The sequence below is a fragment of the Anomaloglossus baeobatrachus genome, chromosome 1 (assembly GCF_048569485.1).
Source record: "Anomaloglossus baeobatrachus isolate aAnoBae1 chromosome 1, aAnoBae1.hap1, whole genome shotgun sequence".
In the NCBI taxonomy this organism is placed as follows: Eukaryota; Metazoa; Chordata; class Amphibia; order Anura; family Aromobatidae; genus Anomaloglossus; species Anomaloglossus baeobatrachus.
The window spans coordinates 488,426,559-488,446,549 of NC_134353.1; the positions used below are offsets into that span (position 1 = coordinate 488,426,559).

General features: G+C 46.4%; 1 protein-coding gene across 1 annotated transcript in view; it reads right to left on the minus strand.

Moving 5' to 3' along the window:
* Positions 1-2,475: 2,475 nt before the first annotated feature.
* The window catches only part of GTPBP3 (GTP binding protein 3, mitochondrial), a 110,398-nt gene continuing 92,882 nt past the window's right edge, over positions 2,476-19,991 (minus strand). The window contains exon 10 of the mRNA XM_075315487.1: positions 2,476-5,632. Coding sequence (XP_075171602.1) covers positions 5,401-5,632 — 232 coding nt within the window. The 3' untranslated portion in view covers positions 2,476-5,400. The remainder of the gene's footprint in view (positions 5,633-19,991) is intronic.

A 19,991-nucleotide genomic window follows, 5' to 3' on the forward strand; every position in this document is an offset into this window, starting at 1 on the left:
ATTGAGGTGGAATGCTACTTCAAAAGAGGTTGTTAGCAGCTAGGCAGTACATTTTACAATTCACTACCAGAGCTGTGATTACAATAGGACATAGCAGTAATAGTATGGAATAATCAAAATTGAATTAACATACTTACAGTTAGGTCCAGAAATATTTGGACAGTGACACAAGTTTTGTTATTTTAGCTGTTTACAAAAACATGTTCAGAAATACAATTATATATATAATATGGGCTGAAAGTGCACACTCCCAGCTGCAATATGAGAGTTTTCACATCCAAATCGGAGAAAGGGTTTAGGAATCATAGCTCTGTAATGCATAGCCTCCTCTTTTTCAAGGGACCAAAAGTAATTGGACAAGGGACTCTAAGGGCTGCAATTAACTCTGAAGGCGTCTCCCTCATTAACCTGTAATCAATGAAGTATTTAAAAGGTCTGGGGTTGATTACAGGTGTGTGGTTTTGCATTTGGAAGCTGTTGCTGTGACCAGACAACATGCGGTCTAAGGAACTCTCAATTGAGGTGAAGCAGAACATCCTGAGGCTGAAAAAAAAGAAAAAATCCATCAGAGAGATAGCAGACATGCTTGGAGTAGCAAAATCAATAGTCGGGTACATTCTGAGAAAAAAGGAATTGACTGGTGAGCTTGGGAACACAAAAAGGCCTGGGCGTCCATGGATGACAACAGTGGTGGATGATCGCCGCATACTTTCTTTGGTGAAGAAGAACCCGTTCACAACATCAACTGAAGTCCAGAACACTCTCAGTGAAGTAGGTGTAGCTGTCTCTAAGTCAACAGTAAAGAGAAGACTCCATGAAAGTAAATACAAAGGGTTCACATCTAGATGCAAACCATTCATCAATTCCAAAAATAGACAGGCCAGAGTTAAATTTGCTGAAAAACACCTCATGAAGCCAGCTCAGTTCTGGAAAAGTATTCTATGGACAGATGAGACCAAGATCAACCTGTACCAGAATGATGGGAAGAAAAAAGTTTGGAGAAGAAAGGGAACGGCACATGATCCAAGGCACATCACATCCTCTGTAAAACATGGTGGAGGCAACGTGATGGCAAGGGCATGCATGGCTTTCAATGGCACTGGGTCACTTGTGTTTATTGATGACATAACAGCAGACAAGAGTAGCCGGATGAATTCTGAAGTGTACCGGGATATACTTTCAGCCCAGATTCAGCCAAATGCCGCAAAGTTGATCGGACGGCGCTTCATAGTACAGATGGACAATGACCCCAAGCATACAGCCAAAGCTACCCAAGAGTTCATGAGTGCAAAAAAGTGGAACATTCTGCAATGGCCAAGTCAATCACCAGATCTTAACCCAATTGAGCATGCATTTCACTTGCTCAAATCCAGACTTAAGACGGAAAGACCAACAAACAAGCAAGACCTGAAGGCTGCGGCTGTAAAGGCCTGGCAAAGCATTAAGAAGGCGGAAACCCAGCGTTTGGTGATGTCCATGGGTTCCAGAGTTAAGGCAGTGATTGCCTCCAAAGGATTCGCAACAAAATATTGAAAATAAAAATTTTTTTTTTGGGTTTGGTTTATTTGTCCAATTACTTTTGACCTCCTAAAATGTGGAGTGTTTGTAAAGAAATGTGTACAATTCCTACAATTTCTATCAGATATTTTTATTCAAACCTTCAAATTAAACGTTACAATCTGCACTTGAATTCTGTTGTAGAGGTTTCATTTCAAATCCAATGTGGTGGCATGCAGAGCCCAACTCGCGAAAATTGTGTCACTGTCCAAATATTTCTGGACCTAACTGTATATGATCATTTCATTTTTAGATTAATTTAAACAAGTAAATAAAACAAACATTTTAGTGTCAATTAATTTGTAGTCCTGACTTGTCTTATTTACTGCACTATTCTATGCCCTGTTGTGTATAAATATGTGACTCTTCAGATTTTGTGTTATACCATGCCTGATGAAGAGACCTGAGTAGTCTGGAAAGCTTGCAATTATCACCATCTTTTCAGTTAGCCATTAAAAGGTATCAACCACTGAGGACTTCAGTTCTTTTAAACAATTTTTTAGTCCTGACTTGTAATTAATCTATCTCACAATTTAAAAGAAAACACTCACACACGGGAAGTTTCATTTTGCTAACCCCAGACAGCCTTTTTGTGCACTTTCCAATGTATCATCTTTGCAGGAAGTCTATTTTTTAAATCCACCACCCATTGTGTAAAGTAGTACTTCCTTTCTTTTCCCTGGAGCATGCTGAATTTGGACAACCTCTCTCCTGTATAATAAAAATATTTATTCTCCTATTGTTAGCTATAAAAAGGAACGTTCCAATGAAAGCACGCATCAGCTGGACAGATGGCATCTCCCTGTCCTGGCCAATATCAGGGAGGCAAACAGTTTGACGTAGCCCATGATATTAATTTTTAGTAAGGCACACACAAGTAGGAAATGACCATGAGAACAACTAGTTCTAGAATCCACCACTTTATTAAGTAAGATTGAGCACTGTGGTATACAGTTACTTTACATGTCACTATCCCATATATTATAATTAACATTATTTGAGTCCAGCGCCAGCTGATTTATTTTTAGAACATATCCAGTTTGTATTGTGATATTTGGGGACTGATGCACTTCAATTGAACTCAAAACCTAGTATTAGACAATATAATAAAATGTAAATTTTCTGCATTTTGTAATAGTCTGTATTTTTACAAATTCTATCAAATTAAAGTTCTATGCATCCTAATGTAAATATAAATTACAACAATGTTTTTTATAACTATACAGTACTATGCAAAAGATTTAGGCAGGTGTGGGAAAAATGCTGCAACATAAAAACGGATTAAAAAAATATAGAAATGTTAACAGTTTATTTCTATCAATTAATAAAATGCAATGTGAATAAACAAGAGAAATATTATTATTACTATTATTAATAATATTTATTCACTTATATAGCACTATAAATTCCACAGTGCTTTACATACATTGGCAACACTGTCCCTATTCGGGCTCACAATCTAAATTCCCTACCAGTATGTCTTTGGAGTGTGGGAGTAAACCGGAGGAAACCCAAGCAAACATGGGGAGAACTCCTTGCAGATGTTGTTCTTGGTGGGATTTGAACCCAGGACTCCAGAGTTGCAAGACTAACCACAGAGCCAAATCAATACTAATTGTGACCACACTTTGTTTTTAAAACAGAATCATATGTAGGGGTGTGAGGTGTGAGGTGATGAAGTAAACCTCATCCTCTGTGGCTAAATGTACTATGTACTAGCAGAAGTGTAGGACAATGATCCAGTGTCATCCACATGGAGAAGTATTCCTACGAAATCAAAGCTAGGACTAGATCTACGGCAGATGGGAGAAAATCGCTTGCCAGAAACACCGCAAGACAAGAAAAGACAGGGCACAGCATGTGCCACGTGAGACATCGTGAGGAGGATGAATCATCTCTACCTGTGATGCAAATCAACTGACAATAGAATATAGAGTTGGTAAAACACTGCTGGGGTGTTCAGCTGTGCAGCACAAAGGTCTCGGCCTCCCACCTGAGTGTTTGTAAAGTATTTTGAATGTTTTCTTCATTTTATGAACATGTGCATTTGTGTAACGTACAGTAAGGTATATGTACTGACGGATTGGTGTTGGAGTTGTTTTTCTCATTTGTTATTTTACTGTATCCTGAAGAATCCCCCCAGTACACAGCTTACAGGTGGAAACACAATCAGTAACTGAAGCAGAGCCAGCTGTGTAGGAAGCTAAAAACTGGATGAAGGACAACCAAACTCTCCTAAAAAGGTGACACTCTGGAAGCCAACTTCATGTCAAGGTCATACACAATGGGAAGACTTAGAAAAGCAACAAGACACAAGGCAATTATACTTCATCGGCAAGGTCTCTCTCACTGTAGACTGAGATTTCAAGATGTACTTTTCAAGTTGTATATAGGTAGCAACAAGGAATGGAGAACACTGAGTACTGTAGTTGAAGTGTTTGGACAAGGAAACTTAGTGCAACAGTTGGAAGAGCGCATCATGGTTACTTCCCCCAGAAAGTGGAAAATGTCTGGAACTGCCATCTGCTCAGAACTTGCAAAAACCAAAAACACCATTTATTGTTCAAAGGAGTCTGAAGCTAAGTGGGCTTCATGGAAAACCTGCAGCCAAAAAGCCATACATTTGGCATGGAACTACAGCGAAGTGACTCAATTATTCTTGCAAATATAAGAACTGGGGTGTAAACAATTGGCAACAGATGCTTTGGACTTCTGAGTTCAATTGTGAAACATTTGGATCTAACAAAGCAAATTGAAAGGCTGGAGAGCGGTACGATAATGAGTATCTTCAGGTAACATGAAGAGTTATGGAGGTTCCTTGCAAGATTGGGGCTATATTTCAGCAAATGGAGTTGGGGATTTTGCATGATTAACAGGATTAAAGGTGTCCTCAATGCTATAAAATACATCTGAGTAGCTTGTGATTGGCTCCAAATCTATTCTACAGAAGGACCATGACACCAAAGATATAGCGATGTCATTAAGAACTATGTTAAGAACTATAAAGATGAATAAAGTGTCCATGAAGTGATGATATGACTCTATGGTGCCCTGATCTCAGCATCATCGAGTCTGGGTTTTCATGAAGAGACAGAAGGATATATTCACTTTCCATTTTGTTAAACGGGGTAGCCACTTTATCTTGGTAGTACATCTTTCTTCATAAATTAACCATCAGTTCTAACAATAAAATAGTTGCTGTTTGGGATGAAAAGTCCATCAGACATCTCGAATTTAAATGCAGCTTTCTCAAGTGAGGGGTTTTACAAGGGGGGAGGCTGATAGATCTGGTCACATGCTCCTCCACCATCAACCATTGTATGGACAGTAATGCTGGTTACTTTATGAGGAAAGCTCCACTAAAAAGAGAAAGTGGACAATCCCTCTACAGTTCCCACATATAAACTGTTGTCGGGCAAATCCACAGATTGGTTGGTCATCTAACAAATACAGCTAACAAATACATACAAAAGAAGGATAGGGAATGTAAACTCAATAACCAATCAACTGTTCCAACTTTAGTTAATCAGCTTCAATGGGTGTCTGACAGAGGTTCACTCTCCTTTTTGATGGAAAACCCAATTATTCAATTATAAGTCAACTTTTAAGCCATCTAAAACCTCCAGGGTAAGACCAGTTTTAGTTTTTCAACTCCATGTTGACTTCTCTTTCTTTCCTGAGTTGCAAATAAATTTTCCTTTTGTGTTCAGAGCATATCCAACAATAAATCGAAATCACAGAAAGGGCAAACACTCCATTTATTAATTTACATGTTTTAGACAGTAGAATTTTTACCTAAAACAGCACAATATAGTAAGCGTAGGACAAAAGGCATGGATGGACTCACTTTCCTATACAAAAATCACTGAATATAATATCAAGAATGTCCTCTGCGCTCACGCGTCCTGTGATAGTACCAAGCTGTCTGTGAGCAATGCGCAGCTCTTCTGCAGAAAGAACCAAGTCCTGCTGTCTGTGCACACTGTAGCGCCCTAGTGCATCTAAACAGGCTGTAAGATGATGTCTGTGGCGAATCTGTGTAATTGTAGGGGATCCTTGAAGAGGATCGCCACAACTGAAAAGAAATACAAAATATAAAAAGGTCAAAATTAAAGGACATTTCCCATACAAAAATAACAAATAATAATAATAATAATAATAATAATAATAATAATAATAAATTAGCATCATCATGTGTGAAGTACCGTATTTTTCGGATTATAAGCACTTTTCCTCCTAAAAATTTGGGAGGAAAATTAGGGGTGCATCTTAGAATCCGAATGTAGCTTACTGAGGGTGGTGAAGAGGGGTCACAGGAGGCAAGGAGATGCTACGTGCTGCGGGTGCTGTGCAGCAGGGCGTGCGGAAAGGGCTGCTATTCTGAAAATGTCAGCCGTACGAACTTCAAATAATGGCGCCCAGAATAGTCGGATGAGCAGATGGAGCTCTCGGCTCAAAATCTAATCTGCGCACGCGCTGCCTTCGGCCCACTGATCTCCCTGCAGCGGACTTAGAGGAAAATGGCGCTCGAAGGTGGCGCTTATGCAGATTAGATCTCGGCTTGTTATTGAGCCAATACCCCATCTGCGCATGCGCCACTTCTTTGAAGCCCATGCCGCCGACTGTTTGCGGATGCCCCTACTGCCTCACAGTGCCCGCAGTGAGCATCTGGGACAATCGTTGCATTGCCCAAAGCATTGCCCTAGTCGACCTCCGCCCCTGCCTCCTGTGACCCTGCTCCACCACCGCTGCCGCCCTCCCCTCCACTAAAACACCACTGGATTATAAGACTGACCCCATGGTTTTTTCACCCTTTTCTTCTGTAAATTTGGAGTGTGTCTTATAATCCGGTGCGTCTTATAAAACGAAAAGTACAGTATCTTTTTACACGGCTGTACCTTAGTTACAGTGGATTTTTAAACACTACGCTGTGTATAGAGAAGTTACCCACTTCTAATGAAGTATAACAGCATATACACTTTACCTCTCCCTGTCACCCTGCTATTACAGCTCTAGTCACGGAATTGCCTGAGTAGCTCCAGCATTAAAGTAGTTTTCACATCCTACTCTAGATGTCTCGGCATTAGTTACATATCCCCTCTAGATAAAAAACGATGCAATGTATAGATTTAATTAAAGGGAATCTGTTACCAGGATTTTTCTACCCCATCTGGAAGCAGCATGATGTAAGGGCAGAGACCCCGATTCCAGCGATGTGTAACGGCTCCCTGCTGTCATTTTGATAAAATAACTGCAATGTCTGCTGCAAATCTACAAGTCTCTGACTGCTGAGCTCTATATAACCATGCCCACACCAATGACTGGCAGCTTTCTGCCCATATCAGTGTACACAGAAAGCTGCCAATCAATGGTGCGGCCGGATATATATACCGAGCTCATTAATATGAAGAATTACGTGGCATCAGGTGTACTAATCCTCTAATGATAATCTCCTGCTGATAAAACAATGATTTTGCGAGAATTGAAGCTTGCAGCTCAGTATGTGATATATTGCTAGACTATAGTATGCTGCACTCAGTCTTCAGTGGTAAAAACCTGAGTGGTAAAAACCTGATGACAGAATCCCTGCAATTACTTCAATTACTTAAACCAATCAAAATCTTTTCATTTTTTAAAGAAAATATTCTTGTTGTCAGGAAGCTATGCTGTGTCTAAATGTGGTAATCTGTACATGGCAAGCAAAAAGTCTATTTTGTATCACCGACTAGAACAACAAGCTAGTCAAATACAGAGCAGTATATCATCATGGTTGGCCACACAATGGCTTCATACAGTCGCAACTGTATTTTTTGGACTTCCTAAAGGGTGCGTTCAAAGACACATTTTTGATATCTGCATGGTCCATGCGCACAATGGACCATTAACACTCAAATTTGCTAGCGCAATAAGCAACTAAACACATGGACAAAAAAAATAAAATAGAGGGCATGTAATAAATGTGCAGTCATACTTAAGCTCCCACTAATAGTAACATGAATAAAACTCCAAGAATAAAGATTCCCATCTACATTATGTAAAACAGGAAATAATTATTAATTGCACAGGTATGCAAAATTTGAGTTTATGGAATTATTTCAAAACCAGTGACTGATTCGAAGGTTTCCTTATGCCACAATAAAAAAAAACAAACAAACCCAAAACACTTCTATTTTTAACGATCACGTATGGATTTTTTACAAAAACTGAAAAAGTGTGAAATTACGTTCAAGTTAGATGAACAAGAAAAATCTTTATCTTTATGGTCTCCCATGCCGGTGTAAGGGGTAGTCGGACCCCTGGTAGTGAAGGAGCGGTTTTTCCTCCCTGAAGACGCCACAGTAGTATGGTGGCAAATTGTAAATGTTGATGGTAAAATGTTACCTGTCATAAACTGTTTCCCCACTAGGTGCCAGTGTAGAGCAGTGGTTCCCCTGGTAACAGTGGCAGGGAAGGAGGGGCAGGGCAGCCTAGGTGGGGAAGGAAGGGTTCTGAATGCAGATTCCAGTGTGCAGTGAGATGTGACTGGAGAAAGAAGTCTGAGGTGACGGGGCAGAGTGTGGATGTGGTGCAGTGGCAGAAGAAGTGGAAGAGTCAAGACTAGTCCCAAAGCCGGTAGTGTGTACTACAGTGCAGTGCAGCTATCAGGGGGATAACAAGTGGCCCCTGCAGGCGAAGGGTAGTGCCCTGACAAAGAAGTGAAGGTAAATGGGAACGCCCGTAGAAAACAAGTGAAGTAGTTCCCCGGCAAAGAAGTGGAGAGGTGAGAACTTATCCGGAGCCGGTAGAGTGTGCTAGATCTGCCCTACAGTGAAACAGGGTTCAGTGTGCAGCTACTAGGGGGTTAACGCATGTCCCCTGCAGGCGAGGGAAAGTTACCGGGAAAAGAGGAAACCGTCAGCAAGAAGTTTAACCTGTAAACCAAAGTGACTTGATGCTGAAAGGTGTAAAGAAGAGTGGAAGCTGTGTTCAATAAAATGTTTCTTAGTTCACCAACTGCCTGTCTGTGGCTCTTTACTGGGAGTGGTGAAGAGGCCTGTGAGCTGAGAGAAAAAGGTGTCACCGAGAAGCAAATTGCCCACATGGAAGTGTCCCTGCCACCTACACTCTGCCCCACAAACAACACTCCTGTCTTACAAGTGATGGCCGGGCCGGGGGTCAGCCTGCCGCCCCCTGGGCGAGAGACCGTGACTACAACCCCCGAGGCGCCCCCTGCCCTCGTTACACACTGGAGCAGTCGGCAGGATGAAGCCTGCAGGCAAGAAACCCCGACCAGAGATTGTGAGGAAGATCAAGTGGTGCCTGACGTGCTGAACAGGCCACAAGATGGCGGCAAGATGGCGGCCGTCCTCATGGACTCAGCAGAGGCGTGAAAAGTTGGCGCCAAACGAAAAGCGCTGGGCTGGCCTGGGAGGAAGAAGCCCGGAGTGCACCGCCCAAAGAGGGGAGGTACCTGCCCCAAGAAGCTGCAGAGGTCTAGAGACGTGGGCGGCGCCGCAAGAAAGAAAAGGCGTCGCCAACGCTATGCAGACCTGGTGGGTGAAGCCGGGGGCGGAGTGTGTGCAAAAGCGGGAAAAGAAGAACCGCCTCCACCCTCCCCGGCGCCATTGCAATCCCAGCAGCAGAAGCAACAGTTCCAGTTACCTGCGCTAAACAGATTGGAGGCCAGGACAGACAAGCAAGCCGTAGCGGGCGCGCTGGTGCCCGTAGGACGCAGAAGAGCACATCCGATGGAGAGCTCAGTGGGAGAGTTACCCACCATCATGTTGCCGGCAAGCATGATACCGGCCGTGACTGGAGTCTCGGAGAAACCAGCGAAGGTCACGTGGTTTACCTCATGGGATGCCGTTACTGGGGAAACGACGACGGAAGTCCGGGCCACCTACAAGTCCCGGCAGACTCTGGGGAGCGGGCCACCAGGAGCATCCGTACAGATTCTGGAGGCGCCCGCGTCTGTTAAGGTAGGCCCTCCGCCCCCTTCAGGAGTTAAGGCCCCGTACTGGAAAGATATCCCAGAACCAGAGGTAGATGAGTTGGGGTTCGTCTGGGAACCCGTGAAGCCGGCGCCCCCGACCCAAAGACAGTCCCCAATGCCCGAAGTAGATCCAGTGCAGGAGAGACACCTGGCTGAGACGGTAGCCAGAGAAATGATGGCCGGGCCCCGCAGTGAGGAGGTAATCGTCCGGAAGAGAGTGATTTGTTTGCCGTTGAAAACCGGTACTGTTGAAAGCCGGTGAATGTTTCCACTTACAGTAACGTTAAAAGTACTGAACCCGGGAGGAGCTTAATGCAGAACTGTGCGTGGACTCCTTCCGTGACTGTTAAGAAGGAATCTTGTTGTCCTGTTTTTTTCTGCCCACCCAAAGACCGGGAGCGCTTGGAAATAGCCTCCGGGCAGAAGGTCAGCTAAGACCGGGAGCGCCTGAGGAGGGCCTCCGGGCAGATGTGCGACTAAGACCGGGAGCTTCCCTGGAGGGACTCCGGGCACCAAACTTGTGTACCAGTCTGTGTGTTTTAAGTATTGTGTTTTCCTACATGTGTTGTTTTGCAGGTACGAACCTCGCCAGAAGGCTGAGGTTAAAGAGGGGAGGAATGTAAGGGGTAGTCGGACCCTTGGTAGTGAAGGAGCGTTTTTTTCCCCCCCTGAAGACGCCACAGTAGTATGGTGGCAAATTGTAAATGTTGATGGTAAAATGTTACCTGTCATAAACTGTTTCCCCACTAGGTGCCAGTGTAGAGCAGTGGTTCCCCTGGTAACAGTGGCAGGGAAGGAGGGGCAGGGCAGCCTAGGTGGGGAAGGAAGGGTTCTGAATGCAGAGTCCAGTGTGCAGTGAGATGTGACTGGAGAAAGAAGTCTGAGGTGACGGGGCAGAGTGTGGATGTGGTGCAGTGGCAGAAGAAGTGGAAGAGTCAAGACTAGTCCCAAAGCCGGTAGTGTGTACTACAGTGCAGTGCAGCTATCAGGGGGATAACAAGTGGCCCCTGCAGGCGAAGGGTAGTGCCCTGACAAAGAAGTGAAGGTAAATGGGAATGCCCGTAAAAAACAAGTGAAGTAGTTCCCCGGCAAAGAAGTGGAGAGGTGAGAACTTATCCGGAGCCGGTAGAGTGTGCTAGATCTGCCCTACAGTGAAACAGGGTTCAGTGTGCAGCTACTAGGGGGTTAACGCATGTCCCCTGCAGGCGAGGGAAAGTTACCGGGGAAAGAGGAAACCGTCAGCAAGAAGTTTAACCTGTAAACCAAGGTGACTTGATGCTGAAAGGTGTAAAGAAGAGTGAAAGCTGTGTTCAATAAAATGTTTCTTAGTTCACCAACTGCCTGTCTGTGGCTCTTTACTGGGAGTGGTGAAGAGGCCTGTGAGCTGAGAGAAAAAGGTGTCACCGAGAAGCAAATTGCCCACATGGAAGTGTCCCTGCCACCTACACTCTGCCCCACAAACAACACTCCTGTCTTACAAGTGACGGCCGGGCCGGGGGTCAGCCTGCCGCCCCCGGGACGAGAGACCGCAAATTCAACCCCCGAGGCGCCCCCTGCCCCCGTTACATCGGTACTTGCCTGATTTCAAACTGGACTGGCAGCACCTCCCAATGTGAATATAGGTGCGCATCTGTTCATGAGATAGATATAGATACTGTATAATATATATATATATGTATATCTATTTATCTATCTATATATAAACAGTCACACTCTGCAATAGCACAGTAATACACTACCTAATGAAGATATTGGAGGTATTTAGAATGTTAGAAAGGCCATTATAATACTAGCCCAGTGCCACTTCACGGCACTCTCCTTTGCTGGGTCCTACTCTACACTGTATCTTTTTGGTGCTGCCAGTCCAGTTTGAAGTCAGGCAAGTACAGTCATGGGAGACCGTCTGGGAATCCCTGGTTTCATTCTTTTTCCTTATATTTAATGTGAAGTGATGCCCTGTCTGACTGGCTCTGCACTCCAACTCCCGCCATGTTCATTAGCCTATTGTGGTCACCTGCTGATCTTGTGTAGGTTTTTAAGAAGCCCAAAAAGATGCAGTGTAGAGTAGGACCCAGCAAAGAAGGGTGCCGTGAAGTAGCGCTGGGCCAGTATTATAATGGCCATTCTAATATTCTAAATTTCTAAATACCTCCAATTTCTTCATTAGGTAGTGTATTTTTGTGCTATTGCAGAGTGCAACTGTTTTTTTGTTGATTATATATTCGCCCGGGTTAATAACTGCTGTTAACAAAATAGAATGTATTAACAAAAATGTATTCTGCACACAAAAACCACAAAACAAATAGATAGAAATGTAATTATTAAATTGTTGCCTATATTAACCAATCAGAGCTCAGATTAATTAACTGTAGCAAAATAGAAGCTAAGCTGTGATTGGTTGCTCTTGGCAGCCTGATAAATCTCCAGGCAACAGAAAGCCCTCCCCCCGACAGTATATATTAGCTCACACATACACATAATAGACAGGCCATGTGACTGACAGCTGCCGTATTCCTATATGGTGCATTTGTTGTTCTTTTAGTTTGGCTGCTTATTAATCAGATTTTTATTTTTGAAGGATAATAACAGACTTGTGTGTGTTTAGGGCGATTATGTGGCGAGGTTGGTGTATGTGTGGTGAGATGTGTGCTGAGGGTGGAATATGTGTTCAAGCACGTGGTAGTGTGTGGCGCATTTTGTGTGTGTGTTCATATCCCCGAGTGTGGGGAGTATCCCATGTCGGGGCCCCACCTTAGCAACTGTACGATATATACTCTTTGGCGCCATCGCTCTCATTCTTTAAGTCCTCCTTGTTCACATCTGGCAGCTGTCAATTTGCCTCCAAAACTTTTCGTTTCACTTTTTCCCCATTATGTAGATAGGGGCAAAATTGATTGATAAATTGGAATGCGCGGGGTTAAAATTTCTCCTCACAACATAGCACCCGGCGCTGCCCGGGATGGTAACTGTATATATCTCTCTGTCTCTCTCTCTCTTTGTCTGTCTGTCTCTTTCTCCGTCTGTCTCAATCTCTTTCCCTGTCTATCTCTGTCTCTTTCCCTGTCTGTCTATCTCAGTCTCTTTCCCTGTCAGTCTCTTTCCCTGTCAGTCTCTTTCCCTGTCAGTCTGTCTCTTTGTCTGTGTCTGTCTCTCTGTGTCTGTTTCTTACCCTGTCTGTGTCTGTCTCTTTACCGGTTTGTCTGTCTCTTTACCTGTCAGTCTGTCTCTTTGTCTGTGTCTGTCTCTTTGTGTCTGTCTCTTACCCTTTCTATGTCTGTTTCTTACCCTGTCTGTGTCTGCCTCTTTCCCTGTCTATGTCTGTCTCTTTCCCTGGCTGCATTGTGACACGCCAACATTCCATATAAGGGCGTGGCTGCACATTCTTCTGAAGTTCTGGCTGCACTGTGGCTCCCAGCTCCATTCGCTTTAATGGAGGCAGGTTTTTTGGTGAATAACTGTAAAGAGCAGGGTTAAAATTTTCCCTCAAAACATAGCCTATGACGCTCTCGGGGTCCAGAAGTGTGAGTGTGCAAAATTTTGTGGCTGTAGCTGCAACGGTGCGGATGCCAATCCCGGACATACACACACATACACACACACACATTCAGCTTTATATATTAGATATATATATACACACACATATATACACACATACACACACACACACAATGCCTTGCGAAAGTATTCGGCCCCTTTGAATTTTTCAACCTTTTTCCACGTTTCAGGCTTCAAACAAAGATAAAAAATGTAAAATTAATGGTGAAGAATCAACACGTGGGACACAATTGTGAAGGTGAACGAAACTTATTGCTTATTTTAAGCTTTTATAAAAAATAATTAACTGAAAATTGGGGCATGCAATATTATTCGTCCCCTTTAAGTTAATACTTTGTAGCGCCACCTTTTGCTGCGATTACAGCTGCAAGTCGCTTGGGTTATGTCTATCAGTTTTGCACATCGAGAGACTGAAATTCTTGCCCATTCTTCCTTTGCAAACAGCTGGAGGTGAGTGAGGTTGGATGGAGAGTGTTTGTGAACAGCAGTTTTCAGCTCTTTCCACAGATTCTCGATTGAATTCAGGTCTGGACTTTGACTTGGCCATTCTAACACCTGGACACGTTTATTTTTGAACCATTCCATTGTAGATTTGGCTTTATGTTTGGGATCATTGTCTTGTTGAAGGACAAATCTCTATCCCAGTCTCAGGTCTTTTGCAGACTCCAACATGTTTTCTTCAAGAATGGCCCTGTATTTAGCTCCATCCATCTTCCCATCAATTTTAACCATCTTCCCTGTCCCTGCTGAAGAAAAGTAGGCCCAAACCATGATGCTGCCACCACCATGTTTGACATTGGGGATGTTGTGTTCAGGGTGAAAAGCTCTGTTGCTTTTATGCCAAACATATCATTTGGCATTGTACCCAAAAAGTTCAATTTTTGTTTCATCTGACCAGAGGACCTTCTCTCACATGTTTGGTGTGTCTCCCAGGTGGCTTGTGGCAAACTTTAAACTACACTTTTTATGGATATCTTTGACAAATGGCTTTCTCCTTGCCACTCTTGCATAAAGGCCAGATTTGTGCAGTGTACGACTGATTGTTGTTCTATGGACAGACTCTCCCACCTAAGCTGTAGATCTCTGCAGTTCATCCAGAGTGATCATGGGCCTCTTGGCTGCATCTTTGATCAGTCTTCTGCTTGTTTGAGATGAAAGTTTTGCCAGTTTTTGCCAGGTCTTCCTAGATTTGCAGTGGTATGATACTCCATTTCAATATGATCGCATGCACAGTGCTTCTTGGGATGTTTAAAGGGAACCTGTCAAAAGTTTTTTCCCTATTAAACCAAAAGTGTCACCTTCTGCAGATCCTGTGCTGCATTCTATGAGGGTGCACCTTGTGATGTATTTGCGCAGGCGCGAGATTATGGTGGGTACGAGAATGACGCTGGTGAGGTCATGCACAGCACCGACCATAATCTCGCGCCTGTGCAAATACATCACCGGCGCACTCGAGGGAAACTTTCTACTCAGGCCCGCGATAGGGGGCACAGCGAACTGCGCCTGCGCGAGACTTCGCCAGCAGCGTGGACAATGACGGGGCGTCGTCATCCATGTAAATCATGACAGGGGGACGGTGAGCAAGGCCAGAGGTAAGGACACGAGCCGAAAATGAGCACGCCCATCTGGCCAACACAAGTCATTTGCATAGGAAACGGTGATATTTTATAAAGTTCTTTTTGAGGTCTGCAAGGGGGGTCAGGAACAAGGTGCACCTTCATAGAATGCAGCCCAGGAGCTGCAGAAGGTGACACTTTTGGTTTAATAGGGAAAAAACTGGTGACAGGTTCCCTTTAAAGTTGTGGAAATATATTTGTAACCAAATTCGGCTTTAAACTTCTCCACAACAGTATCATGGACATTGCCTGATGTGCTCCTTGGTCTTCATGATAGTCTCAGTGTTCTGTTTAAAGCACAGAGAGTATCACAGAGCAAATGTATTTATACAGAGACTAGATTACACACAGGTGGCTTATATTTATCATCATCAGTCATTTAGGACAACATTGGGTCATTCAGAGATCCTCAATGAACTTCTGGAGTGAGTTTGTTGTTTGTGAGGAAAGTGAGGGGTGCGTCTTATAATTCGAATGTAGCTTACCGATGGGTGGTGAAGAGGGATAGCAGGAGGCAGGGTAATGCTGCAGCGGCTGTGCAGGGTCTGTGGCAGCTGTGCATGGGCTGTGGAGGCTATGCACTGGCTGCGGTGGCTGTGCATGGGCTACAGGCAGTGAAGGCTTCAAATAAATGGCAACTAGAGTCGGCATGTGTGCAAATGGAGTTCTCGGCTCAAGATCCCATCTGCGCACGCCCCGCCTTTGGCCCATTGATCTCCCAGCAGCAGCCTTAAGGAAAATGGCGCCTGGAGGTGGTGTGTGCGCACATGAGATCTCGGCTGGTCATTGAGGCAAGAGCTCAATCTCCGGGCGCCATTATTTAAAGCTATCACCGCCCGCAGCCCCAGCCACCGTCGTTGCCGCAGCACCAGCACAGCTGCCCCAGCACAGCCACCACCGCTGACAATTTCTGGGACAGCATCTGGGACACCCACCACACCACCAGCAGCATCGCCCTGCTTCACCACAGCCCCTGCCTCCTGTGACCCCGCTCCACCACCACTTCCACTCCCTCCGGTAAGACACCACCGGATTATAAAACAGACGGGTTGTTTTTTTTTCCATCCGTTTTTACTCTAAATTTGGGGCGCATCTTATAATCCAATGCATCTCATAAACCGAAAATATGGTAATTCTTGCGCCTTTTCCTTTGCTCTTCAATGCTTCTCTTGATACATTTTCTCTTATAAAAGGCCCTGCAGATCTTCTCTGTGAAGCATTTAGCAGTAGTCCTCCATCATGTTTATGTTCCATCTCCTCAATATCCTAATGAAATGTTTCTCCTTGTTCTTTGCTAACAGCACCAAAGTTTTAAGGAAAGTAGTCCGAATGGGAATGTAAAAAATGTAACTTCAAATTCAGTCGACACCCAAGGCTTTGAAAGGTTTCCGTATCTTCTTCACCATGGACTTAAATTTTGGATCTTTGTTGTTCCCTAGACATTTCTTCATGACTTCTTTAAAATAATCCCAAGTCCTTTTCTCAACAGCTTTCACTTTTGTTTCAAACACCTCTTCCTTTATGAAATTCCAAATATCCGAACCCACAAAAATGTCTTCATTTAGTTTTGCTTCAGATAGAAGTACCTGTGTACAAAGTTTTAGGGACTAAGTGTCTCCTTTTGGTAAAGCTTTCACAAACTGCTACATCAGTCCAAGCTTAATGTAGAGTGGTGGCAGGAGAACTATAGTGGGATCAGCTAAACGTTCCGCAAATATGTTCTGGAGTCCACGTTGCAAAGATGTTCTCATCGGCTAACTTTTTTGGCTCCAGTCATGAGTCCTATCCCGGCTGTCCTATTCACACAAACAGCATAGATACTTCATGTATCCTCCTTGCTGCCCAAGGAGCAAAGACAGAACTTTCAGATCAACACATATTGATCATCCTTGATCCTCAAAGTTCTTGAGATAAAGTCTAAATTCTCATAGCTTTCCCTCAAGTGCACAGAATGCCCTAAAGCAGGGGTGGGGAACCTTTTTTCTGTTGGGGGCCATTTGGAAATTTCTACCAACCTTCGGGGGCCGCACAAAATTATCAATGTTTAAATGACCCTGCTATATTGGGTGAAACAATTAACTGGGGGCATGGGGCTGGGGGCACAGGCACCACACGCGGGGCTGGGGGCACAGGCACCTCACGCGGGGCTGGGGGCACAGGCACCTCACGCGGGGCTGGGGGCACAGGCACCTCACGCGGGGCTGGGGGCACAGGCACCTCACGCGGGGCTGGGGGCACAGGCACCTCACGCGGGGCTGGGGGCACAGGCACCTCACGGAGGTTGCGCTGCACACAGGACTGGGGGCTGGGCTGCACACAGGACTGGGTGATGGGCAGCACACAGGACTGGGTGATGGGCAGCACACAGGACTGGGTGATGGGCAGCACACAGGACTGGGTGATGGACAGCATATAGGACTGGGTGATGGGCAGCACATAGGACTGGGGGGGCTGCACACAGGACTGGGGGGGCTGCACACAGGACTGGGGGGGGCTGCACACAGGACTGGGGGGGGCTGCACACAGGACTGGGGGGGGCTGCACACAGGACTGGGGGGGTAGCAGACAGGACTGGAGGGGGCTGCACACAGGACTGGGGGGGCTGCACACAGGACTGGGTGATGGGCAGCACATAGGACTGGGGGGGCTGCACACAGGACTGGGGGCTGCACACAGGATTGTGTGGGGGGTGCACACAGGACATTGGGGGGCTGCACACAGGACTGGGGGAGGGGTGCACACAGGACTGGGTGATGGGCTGCACATAGGACTGGGGTGGCTGCACACAGAATTGTGTGGGGGGTGCACACAGGACTGGGGGCTGGGCTGCACACAGGACTGGGTGATGGGCAGCACACAGGACTGGGTGATGGGCAGCACACAGGACTGGGTGATGGGCAGCACACAGGACTGGGTGATGGACAGCATATAGGACTGGGTGATGGGCAGCACATAGGACTGGGGGGGCTGCACACAGGACTGGGGGGGCTGCACACAGGACTGGGGGGGGCTGCACACAGGACTGGGGGGGGCTGCACACAGGACTGGGGGGGGCTGCACACAGGACTGGGGGGGCTGCACACAGGACTGGGGGGGGCTGCACACAGGACTGGGGGGGCTGCACACAGGACTGGGTGATGGGCAGCACATAGGACTGGGGGGGCTGCACACAGGACTGGGGGGCTGCACACAGGATTGTGTGGGGGGTGCACACAGGACATTGGGGGGCTGCACACAGGACTGGGGGAGGGGCTGCACATAGGACTGGGGTGGCTGCACACAGAATTGTGTGGGGGGTGCACATAGGACTGGGGGGGCTGCACACAGGATTGTGTGGGGGGTGCACACAGGACATTGGGGGGCTGCACACAGGACTGTGGGAGGGGTGCACACAGGACTGGGGGGGCTGCACACAGGACTGGGGGGGGCTGCACACAGGACTGGGGGGGGGCTGCACATAGGACTGGGGGGGGCTGCACACAGGACTGGGGGGGGCTGCACACAGGACTGGGGGGGGCTGCACACAGGACTGGGGGGGGCTGCACACAGGACTGGGGGGGGCTGCACACAGGACTGGGGGGGCTGCACACAGGACTGGGGGGGCTGCACACAGGACTGGGTGATGGGCAGCACATAGGACTGGGTGATGGGCAGCACATAGGACTGGGGGGGCTGCACACAGGACTGGGGGGCTGCACACAGGACTGGGGGGCTGCACACAGGATTGTGTGGGGGGTGCACACAGGACATTGGGGGGCTGCACACAGGACTGGGGGAGGGGTGCACACAGGACTGGGTGATGGGCTGCACATAGGACTGGGGTGGCTGCACACAGGATTGTGTGGGGGGTGCACATAGGACTGGGGGGGCTGCACACAGGATTGTGTGGGGGGGTGCACATAGGACTGGGGTGGCTGCACACAGAATTGTGTGGGGGCTGCACATAGGACTGGGGGGGCTGCACACAGGATTGTGTGGGGGGTGCACATAGGACTGGGGGGGGGCTGCACACAGGATTGTGTGGGGGGTGCACACAGGACATTGGGGGGGCTGCACACAGTACTGGGGGAGGGGTGCACACAGGACTGGGGGAGGGGTGCACACAGGACATTGGGGGGCTGCACACAGGACTGGGGGAGGGGTGCACACAGGACATTGGTGGGCACACTGTGCTGAGAGTTTCATGCAACTCTGGGGGAGAGGGTTTACAGAACTGGGGTTTAGGCACAAAGCATTGGGCAGGGCACATAGCAGCAGAGGGTCGGCGCTGGACTCACAGCAGCATTGCATTCACATCACCGGAGTGCAGGAGTCGGACACACTGCATCAGAAGGAGAAGGCGGGCACTGATCTCTGGAGGGCAGGGGGCGTGCACACAACGCTGGAAGCTGTGAGGCTGCTGTGGACCCGCCCACAAAGTAAGCACTGGCCGACGGGAGAACACATTGCAGCACAAACAGCAATGTGTGGATTTAAAGGGCCGGCGGCAGCAAGACCACGGTGACAGCACGAGCACTGCCTCCCCCGGGAATCTGCCCGGGGGCCACATAAAAAGTCATGGCGGGCCGCATGCGGCCCGCGGGCCGGAGGTTCCCCACCCCTGCCCTAAAGGCACTAAAGCATACTTGCTGTCATTTTGCAGTAGCACAGCTTTCAGACATTTTTTTTGGATGATTCAATAAAGAGTCTCCACTTGCTCACATTGTACTCAGTGTTGAATTTTTCCATCAGCTCAGGAATATCACTGCAATACACTAGAGCACAGTCTTAAGAAAAGTATGGAAGGAATCCTTTTCGAACTCTATAGAATTATATTCTTTTGCAAGCCTATTGAGTCCGTGTTTATGAAAAAACTGTACATGATGGAATTTTTTGATATTTTTAATGAGCTTAGCAATCGAAAGTACACTGATAAGCAAAAAGGGTAACAATGTTTTAAACTTTTGATTTTCAGGCTCCATATCTCGCCATCCACTACAGCTTTGAACGTGAGACTACCATCATTTTATAGACAATCAACTTGGCATTCTTGTACATAAATTTGACTTCCAACTAATTAGCATGTGATTAGTTATGCAGATTCTTGTAATGTCACTGCATTGTTACAGTGTTGCTCCTGGTGTTTGAAAAAATCTTTTTCTTCCTGTATATTATAATTTACAACCTGTTCTAACATTCCCTAATAGCTCAGTGTGTTATTAGGTTGATTCCAAAGCAAAACATCACTGGTTCGAATCGAGAAATTGAAGGAACTGTCTTTGGTGGAGGAAGCCTGATGATATTGGGCTGTT